Source organism: Balaenoptera acutorostrata, chromosome 2 (assembly GCF_949987535.1).
Source record: "Balaenoptera acutorostrata chromosome 2, mBalAcu1.1, whole genome shotgun sequence".
NCBI classification, from domain to species: Eukaryota; Metazoa; Chordata; class Mammalia; order Artiodactyla; family Balaenopteridae; genus Balaenoptera; species Balaenoptera acutorostrata.
This window is the reverse complement of record NC_080065.1, coordinates 60,530,615-60,546,601: the sequence shown is the minus strand read 5'-3', so window position 1 is coordinate 60,546,601 and position 15,987 is coordinate 60,530,615. Positions and strand designations below refer to the sequence as shown.

At 35.2% G+C, this 15,987-nt stretch overlaps 1 protein-coding gene across 2 annotated transcripts in view; it reads right to left on the bottom strand.

The window, feature by feature from the left end:
- Window positions 1-15,987, bottom strand: part of FCHO2 (FCH and mu domain containing endocytic adaptor 2) — a 113,452-nt gene that overhangs the window by 61,885 nt on the left and 35,580 nt on the right. For both annotated transcript variants that reach the window (XM_057541651.1, XM_057541652.1), the window contains exons 6-8: window positions 12,213-12,317; window positions 6,712-6,810; window positions 5,891-5,987 (exon numbers count right to left, since the gene is read on the bottom strand). In XM_057541651.1, the coding sequence (XP_057397634.1) occupies window positions 5,891-5,987; window positions 6,712-6,810; window positions 12,213-12,317 (301 nt within the window). The remainder of the gene's footprint in view (window positions 1-5,890; window positions 5,988-6,711; window positions 6,811-12,212; window positions 12,318-15,987) is intronic.

Genomic DNA, 15,987 nt, shown 5'->3' with positions numbered 1-15,987 from the left:
TCATACAGTTAATCCCCCCAATTGTTTCCCTTGTGGTGAGACCTTTTAGGGGTTACTCCCTTAGCAACTTTCAGATACACCATGCTGCAGTGTTAGCCAGAGTCATCATCTTCTGCATTACATCCCCAAGACTTATTTATCTTATAACCAAAAGTTCGTACCTTTTGACCACCTTCATTCAGTTCCCCAGCCCCACACCCCCTGTCCCCCTGACACTGGTAACCACTGACCTGATCTCTTTTCACTTCTTTTGAATTTTATTTTATTTTTTTTATACAGCAGGTTCTTATTGGTTATCTATTTTATACATATTAGTGTATATATGCCAATCCCAATCTCCCAATTCATCCCACTGCCACCACCACCCCCATACTTTAAAATATTATACCTAATGTAGAAGCTACAATATTCCAAATATCTAAACTAATAAATTAATTTCACATTTAGCCAGTCTGACCACAAGAATCTCATTTTTCCCTTTCTCTTTGTGGCTGGCTGTTTCAATATTTTATGTCTACCTTTCTGGGGCTTTTTCTGTTTGTATCTTTAAACACATTATAGTCCCTGGAAGTCCTCAAATGGAAGTTATAAACCTATATTATCATATAATGAAAATATAAATAAACTCTACAAAAAAATCTTTTATTTAAACATATTAGACAATGGCCTACCAACTTTTTCTTTAAGTTATCTATCCTTTTGTTTCTTATAAATGGAAACTTGCTTAACTTTTATGAAAAGTATACAGTGAAATTAGCAGAATGACTGTAAAACAGGAAATTTCAAAAATATGGATTTTAATCTCCTTTTACAACTAAAACATATGAGAATGGGTAGAAATACTAGAATAATGTCATTAGAACATAACAAGACATTCAAAATTAGAAAACACCTGTTTATTCATGACTCTTTCAGACCACAGGTGCTTTGATACTCAAACCATACACTCAAATTCCAGAAGGCAAGGCACTACAACACTGAAAAAGTAATGACAAAAACAGTCTGGAGGTTCCTCAAAAAATTAAAAATAGAACTACCATATGATCTAGCAATTCCACTTCTGCATATTTATCTGAAGAAAATTAAATCACCATCTCAAAAAAATATCTGTACTACCATGTTCAGTGTGGCATTATTTATAATAGCAAAGGCATGGAAACAACCTGTTTACTGACAGATGAATGGATAAAGAAAATATGGTGTGTGTATATCTATATATACATATATATATATGTGTGTGTATATATATACACACACACATACAAACAAAATATTCAGCCATAAAAAGGAAGGAAATCCTGCCGTTTGTGACAACACAGATGGACCTTGAGGGCATTATGTTAAGTGAAATAAGTCAGAGAAAGACAAATACTGTATGATCTCACTTACATGTGGAATCTAAAAAAAACCTGGACTTACAGATACAGAGAACAGATGGGGGGTGTCCCCCACTAGGCAAAACGGGTAAAGGTGGTCAAAACATACACACTTCCAGTTATAAGACAAAATAAGTCCTGCAGATGTAATGCACAGCATGGTGACTTTAGTTAACAATACTATATTATGTATTTGAAAGCCGCTAAAAGAGTACAGTCATCCCTCAGTATCCGAAGGCAATTGGTTCTAGGATCCCTGCAGATACTAAGTTTCGAAGATGCTCAAGTCCCTTACATGGCATAATACAGTCAGCCCTCCATATCCATGGCTGTGGAATCCTCGGACAGACAGGGCCAACTGTAGTCCTTAAATGTTCTTATCACAAGAAAAAAAATTTTTAACTATGTGTGGGAATAGATGTTAACTAAACTTACTTTGGTAATCATTTTGCATTACATACATATATCAAATCATTATGTTGCATACCTTAAAGCTAATACAATGTTATACGTCACTTATATCTCAATAAAAAAAAGTAATGACAAAAATGACACTACATATATTAGTATAAAATAGTCTCAATAAATAGGAAAAAAATTTAATGCTCTCAAAATGTTTGATTTACATAGGAGAATTGGAGACATAAAGTTAGAGGTTATATATCTCAACAGAAAACTAACTAAAGAAAATTTTCAGTGCGAGAGAAATAGGTTAACTTCAGTTATACAAAGTTTTTAAAGAACTGGGCCTCTTGTTTTCTTTTTAAAATGTGTATCCTGTAGGCCTAAAACCAGTTTACAGAAGAACTCATCCACCAGAGGGAGCCCTTACAAAACAGGAGAAAAAAAATGTTAACAGTAAAATAGTACATACAACTCAAGGTTAGAATACTTCTTACAAAACAAAATCCACAATCACGTGTTATTTTTCTGAGAAACACAAAATTTCCATCACTGTAATAGACTCCCTCTAGTGACATAAATAGAACAAATATGTACGAAAGAGCTGTAACTCTTCACCCACAGCAAGTCAACTGGAGAAGTAATACTTATTCTTTCCATTCCACACCCACACCACTCCCTTTTTTCCCCCTAAATTAGTTCTAGATCACTTATTTTGAAAATCAGTCACCTATATACACAATGTCAACAGTCAGCCTGAAACAGTCACCTAATTCTGGGTTCAGTAATTCTAGGAAAGCCCATGTCACCATCAATCTTGGCTTCCCTCTTACCATTTAGTTACAGAAATTTTCTACATGCCATATATCTTGAGGCCATTAAATTTAAATTTATAAACTATAACCAATAGTAGCTAACTATTAATAAGGTATGTATTAATTTTTAGAAAATACCATTTATTAAGTACTCAATAAAAACCTCACAACCACCCCATGAGGTAGGTACTATTATTATCCGCACTTTATAGATGAGGGCACTGAGGGTTATAGGTCTCACTGGTAGTAAAGAATAGACCACAAACCACAGGGCTAAGTAGTGTGCTATACCACAGATAATGATAAGAGTAACTGAACTTTTTCTTGAGATAATTGTAGATTCACGTACAGTTCTAAAAAAAGAAAAAAGAAAAGAAATACAGCAAGATTCCTTGTATACTTTGCCCAGTTTCCTGCAATGATAACATTTTGCAAAACTACAATATAATGTCACAAACAGGATACTGATAATGATACAATCTATCAACCTTATTCAGTTCTGTCTCAGGCATTTTTAACCAGCCAATACACATTTCCTTTTATTCTACCAATACTTCTAAATGCTCTATATAAAGATTCTTCAATTGTTTTTACCTCTCTTAACTGGTTTTCACTTACAATTTAATCTTTACAATGAATTTTCGGGTTTCACACTATTTTGTAGTTATGTATCTCAGCATCCTCATTCTCCTACATATGTAAACTTAGTTAGTTCTATTCTAATTTCTCCAAAGCATGGGCCTTGAGGTCAAGGATCCTGAAATTTAATCCCAGTATTCTGGCATGTACTTAGCTTTGGCAAGTAATTTAACCTCTCAATATTTCCATCATCTGTAAAATGGGAATAACAGTACCTACTTCAAAGAGTTCCTGAAGATCAAAGTTTGCCTGCAAAGCAGTTGACATAGTACATGGCACAAAGTAAGTACTCACTAAATTTAACCATAATTATTTACTACTCCTTCACCAAGACTTATCTAATAGCAAATCCATCCATTCCAACCTCTTCAACATCCTAACCTTACCTTATATGCCCATCTGTTCATTCATTCAACAAAAATGTACTGTTTACACATAATAAACAGATGAATCAAAAACAGAACTTTTCTTCATAAGAGCACAATTACTAAAATTTAAGGTAGACACCAACAATGCCAAAAAAAAGTACAAAGTTCTCTGTTTGATGGTGGAAGTAACACATGACCTGGCTTTTTAAGAGTTTATTCATTTGAAAAATGAGTGAGATATAGCATTTTCTAGAGTAGACATAAGGGCAACTAAGGTACCAAGGGCAAAACGGGGATATGGATAGGAAACAGCAAGCAATTCAGGTTGGCTGAAATGGAGGGTGCCAGAAAAGAAAAATAGAAAGTAAGACTAAAGATTGGACAAGGGCAGGGGCTTCCCTGGTGGCGCAGTGGTTAAAAATCCGCCTGCCAATGCAGGAGACACGGGTTCGAGCCCTGGTCCGGGAAGATCCCACATGCCGTGGAGCAACTAAGCCTGTGTGCCACAACTACTAAGGCTGTGCTCTAGAGCCTTTGAGCCACAGCTACTAAAGCACGCGCGCCTAGAGCCCGTGCTCCACAACAAGAGAAGCCACCGCAATGAGAAGCCCACATACCGCAACCAAGAGTAGCCCCCGCTCGCCACAACTAGAGAAAGCCCTCGTGCAGCAATGACGACCCAACTCAGCCAAAAATAAATAGATAAATAAATAAATAAATCTATTAAAAAAAAAAAAAAAAGAATTGGGCAAGGGCAGATTCCCGAAAAGCTTTGAATCTAAGTCCAGAATCTAAATTTCATTCTGTCTATAATGAAAAGTCAAAGATTTATGAGAAATGCAGTTATGAGTTCATAATTATATACCCAAAACATTAATGTGCTACAACATGTAAAATAGACTAGAGAAATCTCTACTGTGCCAGTATTTAGAAACCTGCTGCTGTATTCAATGAGGTAGGTAAGAAGGAAGGTCTGAAGGGAAAAATACTAACAGAATTGAATCAATACAATTGGAAACTTAACGAAACATGGGAAAAAGGAAGTGAAGATGATTTAGGTTTCAAGCCTTAGCTGTGAACTGCACTGAAGAAAAATGGCTCCCAGACTTCTCTACAAATCACATATTCATTTTCCTGAATTCTAAACTATACTTTAACTTCTTTACTGGACTGAATAATTTTTACCTGTGGAGTGAAAACAAGTATCTTGCAAGAATATGGTAGAGTAACTAATAGATAGATTCAAGAAATCTAGAAGGCTTGGGACTTCCCTGGTGGCACAGTGGTTGAGAATCCGCCTGCCAACACAGAGGACCTGGGTTCGATCCCTGGTCCGGGAAAATCCCACATGCCGTGGAGCAACTAAGCCTGTGCACCACAACTACTGAGCCTGTGCACCACAACTACGGAAGCCTGCACACCCTAGAGCCTGCGCACCACAACTACTGAGCCCACGTGCCACAACTACTGAAGCCCGCGTGCTCTAGGGCCCGCATGGTGCAACTACTGAAGCCCATACGCCTAGAGCCCATGTTCAGCAACAAGAGAAGCCACCGCAGTGAGAAGCCCGCGCGCCACAAAGAGTAGACCTCACTCACCGCAACTAGAGAAAAGCCTGTGCGCAGCAATGAAGACCCAGCGCAGCCAAAAATAAATAAAAAACAAAACAAAACAAAAGAAATCTCGAAGACTGTAAGTATGCTGAGCAGGAGAAGAGAATGGTGCTTATTATATTTGATATAACATAACATGCTTATTAAAAGTAAGATTAAGGAAACCTGTAATCATTTGTTCATAAAATAGGAACCAGGATGCCTGTACTCACTGGTATATTCCCCAGTGTCTAAAACAGTACCCAGAATACTATTAGCACTCAATAAATAAATTTGTTAAATAGATATGTGAATGAGGAAAGAAAAAAGTTATTAAATTTTAAGAAATGTTCTCCACTGGCCTCAATGCTCTGAGGGCTTAATATTCTCTCCCGCTCTTTGTCTTATTAAAATGGCCTTCAGTTGCTAACTCTACTTTTGAAAGTATAAATAAACTGTAATATATTAATTTAGTAAAGGTATGATAACCACTTTAAGTAGTACTAAATTATTAACTACTGAAGGTCAAAACAAAAACCTAACATACCATCAGACACAAAGTAATGATATCTGAGATTTCACACAGACTTTTAGGTATCTCCCAAGCTCCATTTTGCAATTTTGGAATTTAAAGGCAAACACATTTGTTACTGGATGGAAAATGTGAATATGTTTCCTTGCAAAGTTTGTCATCTTACCAGGTCTTTCCTTCCCAGTGCCTTTTGACTCAGCAAATTTTTGTATCAAGCTTTCAACTGTAGTGTTAGCCATGTTATTTATAAATTCTTCATGGACCTATTAAAATGAAATAAAGATAAGTTTTTTTCACTTTCCATAAATAGTCTTACTGTATTTCAGACAAAACTTCCACAAAACAATTAAAATTCATTATACCAAAATATATATTTTTTGACCCAGAGCCTTTGAAAACTTTCATTTGCCTAACATGCTCTGTTACCTAACACTGTTAGTAGATCTATGGATACAAACCACTTTTTACATGAACCCCTTAACATATGGTCTCACAGCCTTAGAAGTCAAGGCAGTGTCCTGTTCCTATCTTTGAGTGTTTTAGAGACATAAATCTTATGATAAATAAAACTTATAGAGCAATGAAAATAGTATTAGGACTTTAGTAACCAAGAATAACAGACTTCATCTTTTTCTACTATATTTCAATGCACCCCAAATGTCATCATTAAGGCACTTTTATATTTTTGGAAAATTTCTAAGCACAAGCTCTATAACTTACTGAAGTTGCTATTCTAAATTTTAAAATAGTAAAACTTTATAATAAAGAAATATTCAAAAATTGTTAACTTCAGAAGTTTAACTCCATAATTAATTTAAATTATCATCCTTGATAGGATGGTAAAATCCAGGTTATTTTGTACTTAATACATGTAAATACATATTCTTTACCTGAAATAATTCAGTATCATGTTATGAGTTATGATTTTTAGAGTCAGAAGTGAACATAAAATTCTCATGAATCAGTTCAATAAAAGTAAAAACGTACCTGGCCTATTTGTAAATGAATTTCCTTTATAGCATTTGACAAGGATCCTATAATTTCTTTTATATGAATGAGATGAGTTTCTTCAATATCTTGAAATTTCTGGGTAGCGAATATAAAAAATTACACACACACACAGATATATTCTGAAATCAAAACACTTTTTAGAAGTCATCTTAATACAGCTAACCAAATTTAGCAAGTTATCATTATTATTTAATATTTAACAACGCTTCTAGACAAATGAGTCTAGCATCGAAAAATATAGCATCGAAAAAAGTTAACTTTTTGTTACATCATTTCTCAGGCAAATATGACTTTTTCAGAATTAGAAGACAACACAAATTAAAATCTATAATCATGGTCAGAAAATCAGAAGGAGACCCAGAAGAGAACAGTGTCAGAAAACCAAGGGAGAAGTATTTCAAAAACTGAAAAACAATTAGTTGGCAGAGCTAAAACTACAAGTTTACTTCTTAACGACTTTACAATCTAGCCCATAGACTTTCAAAAGGTCTAATTCTTGAAATGTTAATACATAGTCTCCAAAAGAGACAGTCTACGGTCAAAGAAATCTGGGAAAGCCTGTATGTACACTCTGTCTCAGCAGTTCTCAACTGAAGGTAGAGATGATTCAGATGACCTGGAGAATGTTTTCAAACTATAAAACAAATAGATCCTCCACGACTACTTAGGCAATGGGCTGGAAAGAGGTAAGAATGTTGTTTGGAAAAAAAATCCCAGGTTATTCTGATATTTACTCCCCAGGAAGAAAACCACTGCTAGACTTGGCTTCACAATAAACGTATTAAAAACTGAAGTAACTGAGAAAAATACTCAAGTAACAAAACTTGTTGCACTCTGCTTAACCCAGTGTCTTCCAAATTTCTTTGACCACACAACCCTTTTTTTCTTCTTCTCTGAATATCTATTAATATCTCACAGAACAATAATATTCCTCAAAACAGGATTTGGGAAATGCTGAACTAGTCATTTCCAAACAAAAATACATTTGTCATTTCCAGTGCACAAACCTGATTACCCACTTTCTTGCCAAATTACATCAGCTCTAAGGAGCAGGCCTAAATGTCTGCTATTTTTCCCTAGTTAGTTTATCAAATTAAATTCCCTCATCCCATATTTAATGTCCAATTTTCTTCAGCACTGAGTTACATGATCAGAAATCACTAAGCCAAATAATCATGTCTATATTTGTGTAAAGGGTCTGAACTTCTAAAAAAAAAAATCAATTATGGTGAAATTATAGTTTTGGCAGTAATGCAACAAAATCCAAAAACTTAAATCCATTTTATTCATGAGGAATGATAAGAATTAAAATAGAGTGCTTGTCTTGACTAATTTTGACCAAGTCCAATGAGAATACCAATACTGCAAGATCCTGAATTACTCTTAAGAACTGAGGAACATTCAGGAGGAGCATGATCCTATTTTACGTTCATATTATAAGAATTCACCCTCGGCTTAAATTTCTGCAATTTAATGAACAAGATATTTTCTCATAGACAGGTAGTCCCAAATCCAGGAAAGCTTGGTCAAACAGCCACTGATTTCAAATGGATGATCCCTAATTCCAAGGAAACTTGTGCCTTCTTCTCATTCTCTTTTGAAACACCTACGTTGAATAAGTCAGATCCTTAATAATTTAGAAATATCCTGAAGCATGAAGCCAAACAGAAACTAAAAGCATGATTCAGCTACAATCTTGAAACTGTGCTTTATTTTTGGTGGGAGGACACTGCTAAATATCAGAATTCCTCAAAATTAGTGACTACAAAATAAGCTCAGAGTTATTCAGCAGTGGGAACATAGTATCAAGTGTTTGAATATAAATGAATAAACCTTCTTGAACAAATCAGAGTTTTTCCTCCTTGCAATTTCAAATTCACTGTGTTCATATGTACTGTTATATTAGTTTTTTTTAAAAAGTACAATTTTGTCAGCCACGAGAGAGATAGAAAAGCACTCTAATACTAAAACTCCTTAATCTGAGGGTGTTGCTCAAGCAAATCTCAAATTTCCTTGAACTAGCCATCAAACTGTTCAAAGTAAACAAAATCTCCTTACTGTTTCAAGTTTTTTAAGTGTCATTAACCGACAGTGGTGAAAAGCATAAGCACAGAGTCACAATTTTAATCATGCTTATTCTCAGCTCAAATGAAAAAATTTACATCACAAGTACTCCAAGTAAATTCTAACTTCTTTCACCCCAGGTAAATATATGTCCTGCCACCCAAATTTCATTCTCACTAGATTGACAGGCCCCTTCCCACTGGGATTAAGTCAACCCGCTTGGCCTGGAACAAAAGGAAAGTAGAGAAGCAAAAGAATTCTTTTCCCTTCTAAATAACCCAAAATAAAGTCTACTGTCTATTAAGAAACAAAAGTTAACCTGTCCTACAGTTGTGTGTGTGTGACACAGACAGAGAAAGACAAGGAGGGAACACGAGAAAGAACACATATACACGTCAGCACAGTATACCATCATCTTTATTTAAAAGCACCATGGTTAAACATCTGCTCAAATTAATGTTTCCATCTTGGAATTGGCAAGATAAACAGTTAAAATGCAATTTAAAAAATATAATGAGGAAGCAGAAAGAGATAAGGAGAGGGAAAGATGAGTGCTGAAGATTCTTTATAAGATAATATATACAAACAAAAAACACTGACTCCAACAAATTCTAATTTGTTCTTTCAAATTAAATAACTGAAAGGCAAACATTTTCACTGATAGAAACTAATCATTTTGATAGGAAATTAACAAATCAATAACTGCCTTATAAAGGAGTGTTCCTAATGATTTAAAAGATAAAAGAGAACTTGCTGAAGTCTACAATGACCTCAGTTGCTATAGAAACTGAAACTTTTTATCTCACTAGAGATGGAGCCTCATTTAACAAACTAAGCCCTTCTTGAAACATTATCATTTCCCAGCTGCCATGACATTACATTTCCCAGTTTTCTTCCTTCTCTGGCTTCTCCTACTTGGGTTTCAGCATCTCTTCCTCTCCCAAACTGACAATGATGAACCTCTCGGAGCTTGGCCACTATTTCCCCACACTCTATCCAAGGTGATGTCATTATGGCTGTGTGTACTGTCCAGCCCCTATTTTATAAAGGCCCAATCCTTTATTCAAAACCTTTGGGACCAGTTGTTTTGGAATTTAAATATTTTGGATTTTTTAAAATAAAGATAACATGGTGTTGTTACCATATATCTCATAATACTACCAACAGGATCTGCAGTGGCATCTGTTTATCGAACACTAAAGGAAAACATGTATATTCAGTCTAAGTAGGATAAAGAGACTATAAATTAGCCTCACATCGGTTCAAGTTTTGCTGCCAAATGAGTTCTGGAAAAAAATTTTTTGGTTTTCAGAGCTTTTGGAATTCAGAATTGTGGATAAGGGATGTGAATATTATGTCCAGCCCAGATTACTTACAGCCTCCAAAACTGCCCATTTGATATCTCCACTTAGGTATATGCAGCTCAAAATTAACATGTTCAAAACTGAACATCTCACGCTCTTCCGACTCCTCAAACTAACAACTCTTCATCTAGCCTCTGCCATTCATCTCTATACACATAGGCTTACAAGCCAAAACCTGGAAGAGATCTTGAATCCCTTTAGAATTCTCCCATTCACCCTACCCCTGCCACCTCCAAATGCATTCACTTGTCTCCTTCTCCAAGGCCACCACACTGACCCTCATCCTTCTCACTGGACTATGATACTGCCTTCCAAATTGGACTCTTGATTCTCCTTTGGCCTCACTATAATCCATTCTTCACGAAACTGTCAGAATTAGCTTTAAAAATGCAGACCATATCATGTCACGCCCCTGCATACAGCTCTTCAATGTATTCCAACTGCTCTGGGAGAAAACCTAAACCGTCACTAAAGCCTGGTCCTTGATTATCTCTTTAACCTCATTTCTAACCACCATCTCTCCTTACTCAGTTTCAGTAAGCATTTTTTACTTTCTAGAATGTGATCTCTTTTACACATCTGGGTCTTCATATCCACGGTCCCCAATGCCTAGAACACTCCTGCCCTAGGATGAGTCTCTTACTGACTCTTCAAATCTCAGTTTTAAATGTTACTTCTCCAAAATGGACTTTCGTTAACTCCCTAATCCAAATTAGGTCATCCCTCTTATTCTATCTCATGGAAGCTTGTTCTTTTCCTTTGTAACATTTATAATAATTTGTAACTTTATATTTAAGCATATATTTAATGTCTGTCTCCCTCCCCTATACTGTATACTCCATGTAGAGCAGAGAGAATTTGTTTTATTTACGTATATATTGTATACACCCAGCATCTAGCACAGTGCCCACAACACGGTAAGTAGAGATGGACGCATTATGCCTGCACACAAGCATGTAAGCCGTCTGTTTCTGAGGTGTGAATCATTCACCACTCCAAGCGAGAAGACTCCCTAGAATCCACAAAGTCAGATTCATAAAGTCCTTCTTCACACTTACAGAGTGCCTACCATGAGCTGAAAACTGCTTTAAGTGCTGAGGAGATTGCAGTAAACAAATCAATCCCTGCTCTTACAGAACTTATATTTTAGTGGGGGGAAGACAGACAACAAAAAATATGGGTAGAGGAGCCAGTGTGCTCCACCATATTTCTAGCCCCTCAGACATGATGACCAAGAATGTTCTAAGAAGAGGTTCCTCCACCAGCCTCAGTGCCAGAAGGAAGAGCTAAGCCATGATGAACAAGTAGCGTGATAACAAATAAACACTTGTTATTGTAAGCCACTGAGATTTTGGGGGTTCTCTGTCACAGCAGCATACCATCCTATCCTGTCTGACAGTAAATTAAATGCATGGTGTCAGATGATGACAGGTGCTAAGGAGAAAAACAAAACAAGAAAAGAGGACAAGAGGTGAAGGTAGAAGTTCTGGGTATAATTCATAAAAGCACCCATCATAAATCTAGGCCTTTAACTAAGGCTCTAAGAACATAAAATTGAATATAATTTATCCCAAGCGTATAGGAAACAGACTTTTTTTAACTGATTGTCTGTCTTCCCTTACTAAAATGGAAGTTCTACGAGAGCAGGGATTCTTGATTGTTTTGTTAACCACTATATCCTCAGCACTGAGTCATTTCCAGTTTTCTTAAGTATAAGTCAATTTTAAAACCCATACATAATCATTACTGTCTTCATCATCTACCAATGTCCTCATTTTCTCCAATGCTCTTTAAACATTCCAGTCAATCTGAATAATCCCTTATGATATTATAACTATTGATTCTTGGTCTTCAATCTCCAAAACAAGATGTATATTTTTAAAACAGCATTATTAAAACACTGAGATTGTGCATTTTAACATTTTCTAATACTAAAAAAATTTATGACAGAAAAATTATATTATTTTTATCAGTAATATAATTTATTATAATTTATAAACAATAAACACAAATATCCTGTTTTAGATTTAAAGACTTAAAAATACCAACCTGAGCTGTTTCTGTCATTTTCTGTTCAAAATCAGCTTTTGCTAATGCATATTTTTCCACATAGAGTTTATAGGTATCCGTAGCTTTCTTAGATTTAACAGCTGCCTGTAATAAAACAGAAACATTTTGAACTATACAAAATATTTTTTATTTCCTGATATAAGTTTATATGAAATAATAATTTAAGTGCATTTTAAGAAATGAGGCCTATGTTGAGTTCAAGCTGACAAAAACTAATACCTTTTTTCAAATCCTCCTTAGCAGTATTTTTTGTTACGGTCACACAATAATGCAGAAATTAAATGCTAACTCTCTTGTCTGATGGAACGTGCTTTAAAAAGTTTAAATACTCTCATTTTATAACTCAGAGTAATATCACACAACCACATAATAGTACAATGTTACTAAAAATTCAATGAACAAAAATGTGACAATACCCTCAGAATATGCTTGACACTCCTTTACACACCTGTGAGTCTTCCTTCCTTCCACAACAGATATTCCATTTAATGTCTGATCAGTGACTATAAAGCTAGCTCAAAAGTTGAAAAAAAAATCAATTTTCCTTGAGGTTTCTCAGTTTCCACTGTGCTCCAGAAAATCTATAAATTTGTTTTTAATCATTGCCTATTTTTCAAGAAATTGTTACTGCATTATTATAGTTCTAATTTTATCAAAGTTACTTATTCAATAAAAACTTAATAATATGTTAAATATTAGGCAGTGAGGAATATGAATACAAATTATATAGGGATCTTTTCTTCAGGGACTTCATAGAAGAAGTATAACCTATACATAAACAGCTAGAAATTGGTGGAAAGTAACAAAGAAGTAAAACCAAATGGAAGGCGGACATTAAAGAAGAAGAAAAACTATGTGTCACTTGTAGGTTGGGGCAGACATGTGGCTATCAAGAAACCTGATTATTCTCAAAGGACTGATCAATTTGGATACAGGAAGTTTGAAGGGAAGGGGTGTTGAAGTAAATAAGAGTTTAAAGAAGATCAAAAAAAGAAAAGCTACAGGATTTCAAGATAAAACATCTCCACTTTCATGATGAGGTAAGATCGGGTCTGCTACGAGTGAAGAAGAGTAGGGTAGGGTTGGGAACTTCAGGAGAATAAAGAAAGTTTCAAACCATGGCTGTGGAGGATGCAACTGGTAATAACTACAGGAGTAAAAGTCTTGCAAAGAGCCACTGAGGGCTAAGCTGCAAAACTTGGAATTTGTGCAGAGCCAATCAGAGCCAGTAGGTAATTGTCTCCAGCTATGTTCAGGAGTCTAAGAATAAGTATTAGAAACAGAAAGTTGGGTTTACCTGGAGGTTTGGGGTTGGCAAGAGATGCATACAGTCTTATTCTCTAAAAAGGCAACTCTGTACTCTCTCTAAAATATAATTGCATATATTATAGTAAACATACATGCTTTATGCTTGTGGGCCTTCTTAAATAAAGAATATAGGATGCCACTTTATCTTGTAGTGTATCAAAACCGTATCTTGTATCAGAACTGGTTTCAGAGCCAAAAGAAACTGGATTCAACTTCTAGCTCTACCAATTACTACCCAGTTGACTTTGTCTTTGAGTTTTATATAGTTCTCTCATTCCTAAAATGGAAATACCACATATTTTTTTTAGAGCTTTGGCACAGATGAAATGTAACTTATGTAAATGCTTGGGACAGGGACTACAAAATAAATAGTATCTGCTATTATTATGGTTTCTAAAAGGAACATCAACAGGAACATACATCATTATATTTTGCTGTTACATTTTGCTGTTATTATATCTAAGTAAGTGTCTAAAACCTACAATGATTTTCTAGTTTGCTCCTAGGGACCTTTTTTTAAACTCTCTTCCCACTGTCTAGCCGTATGACATTATTTTATACTACTGTTAATATACTTCCTCTAACATCCTTGCCCTTTCAAACATTTAACCATTATATGAGATGGATATTTAGAGTTTACAAACTACCTTCACGGGAAGTCCAGATAACCAAGTTTGCTAGAATTTATTTTAAAAACAATTTTAATGCCATGGTTATCTGGGTTTCCTTTTGGATTTTGTTATGCCAAGAGACTTGGAAGAAGAGAATTTCTTCCAGCTACCTAAATTTTCAGTCTATACAAGAGTAACAAGCAACCCACAGTCCATGGAGTGATTTTTAATGACACAGTCTAGCAAAATGATATATTCCCACTGGGAGCCCCCTCTTCTTTGCTTCTTCTTCATCCTAACACTACTCTTCTTCTCTGCTGCCTATTACGTTATTGCCTTATAATTTATGTGTCGGCTATTGATAAATACATGAGCTGTGATCACTCCTAGAAGTATTTGAAATTTGAAAGGAAATTCATAAACAATGGAAAAGTCCCCCAAAATATAACTATAATGATTGTGTCCATACTTTTTAAAGTAATTTATTCCATGGGATCTTTCCTGTTTTCTTTTTGCAGGTTCTACACAAAATAAGACACCTCCCCTTCTAAACTTACCATTAAAACCTTTCTCTAGCAGCCTCTTGTTCTGTACTATTCAATAAGTCTTAGCTCCTCAAAAAGAAGGAAGCTTCTTGAAGACAGAGGGGATAATATGTACTTAGCCTTTAAGAACCTTCATAACATCTAGCATGATGACAGGCACACGTTAGAAACTAAAACATTTATTTACTATGGCATACAAATTCATAATCCAACAATCAGAAAATATGTGAATGAACCATGTAAAAAGGGAAGAACTGAGTCTATAGCCTATATTTAAAGTAAACTCTTAATTTTTATTATACTAATAAACAGGAAAAGTTCAATTAATATTTTGCTATAATGATTATTTTTCCTAGTAGATACATATGCTGCATTGTAGACAACATAATGGTTTCTCACTTACAAAAAAAGAAATAAGATACTCTTTGTAAGTTCTAATATATTTTTTACATCAGCTTTCACTCTTCAAAGGTAAACATCGTACGTCAGAATAAGGGAATTACATACCAACTTAAAGAGGCATCTTAGAAAACTGGCAAAAGTAGTACTTAGTAATGAATAAATTTTTTTAAAGAGTTTATTGATTCACAAGGTATTTTAAGTAATGACAAAAAAAATTTAAAGAAAACTAAGGGTATCCTATAAAAGAATATAGAGGACACTTTAGAATGTAATTGTATTCTGGACTTCCCTGGTGGCGCAGTGGTTAAGAATCTGCCTGCCAATGCAGGAAACAAGGGTTCGAGCCCTGGTCCAGGAAGATCCCACATGCCGCGGAGCAACTAAGCCCGTGCGCCACAACTACTGAGCCTGTGCTCTAGATACCACGAGCCACAACTACTGAGTCTGCGTGCTGCAACTACTGAAGCCCACGAGCCTAGAGCCCACGCTCCGCAACAAGAGAAGCCACTGCAAGGAGAAGCCCGCGTACCACAACGAAAAGTAGACCCCGCTCGCTGCAAACAGAGAAAGCCCGCGTGCAACAACAAAGACCCAACACAGCCAAAAATTAAATAAATAAATAAATAAAATTTTAAGAAGAATGTAATCATATTAGGAATATATATATTTTTTGAAAGCAAGAAACATCTCTCATAGGAAATGACTATACAGCAACACTCAGTTAAGTCAAAATGACTTTCTAAATGGTATCTTTGCTTAGTAAAACTGTAAATTCTTAGGGTAGACTCATAGAAACTAAATGCCCCAGTAGTAACAAACTTGACCACTTTTGTAAAGTGATTATTAAAAGGGAAGTTGGAGCATAGCAACTTATGCTTTAAAAGCAAT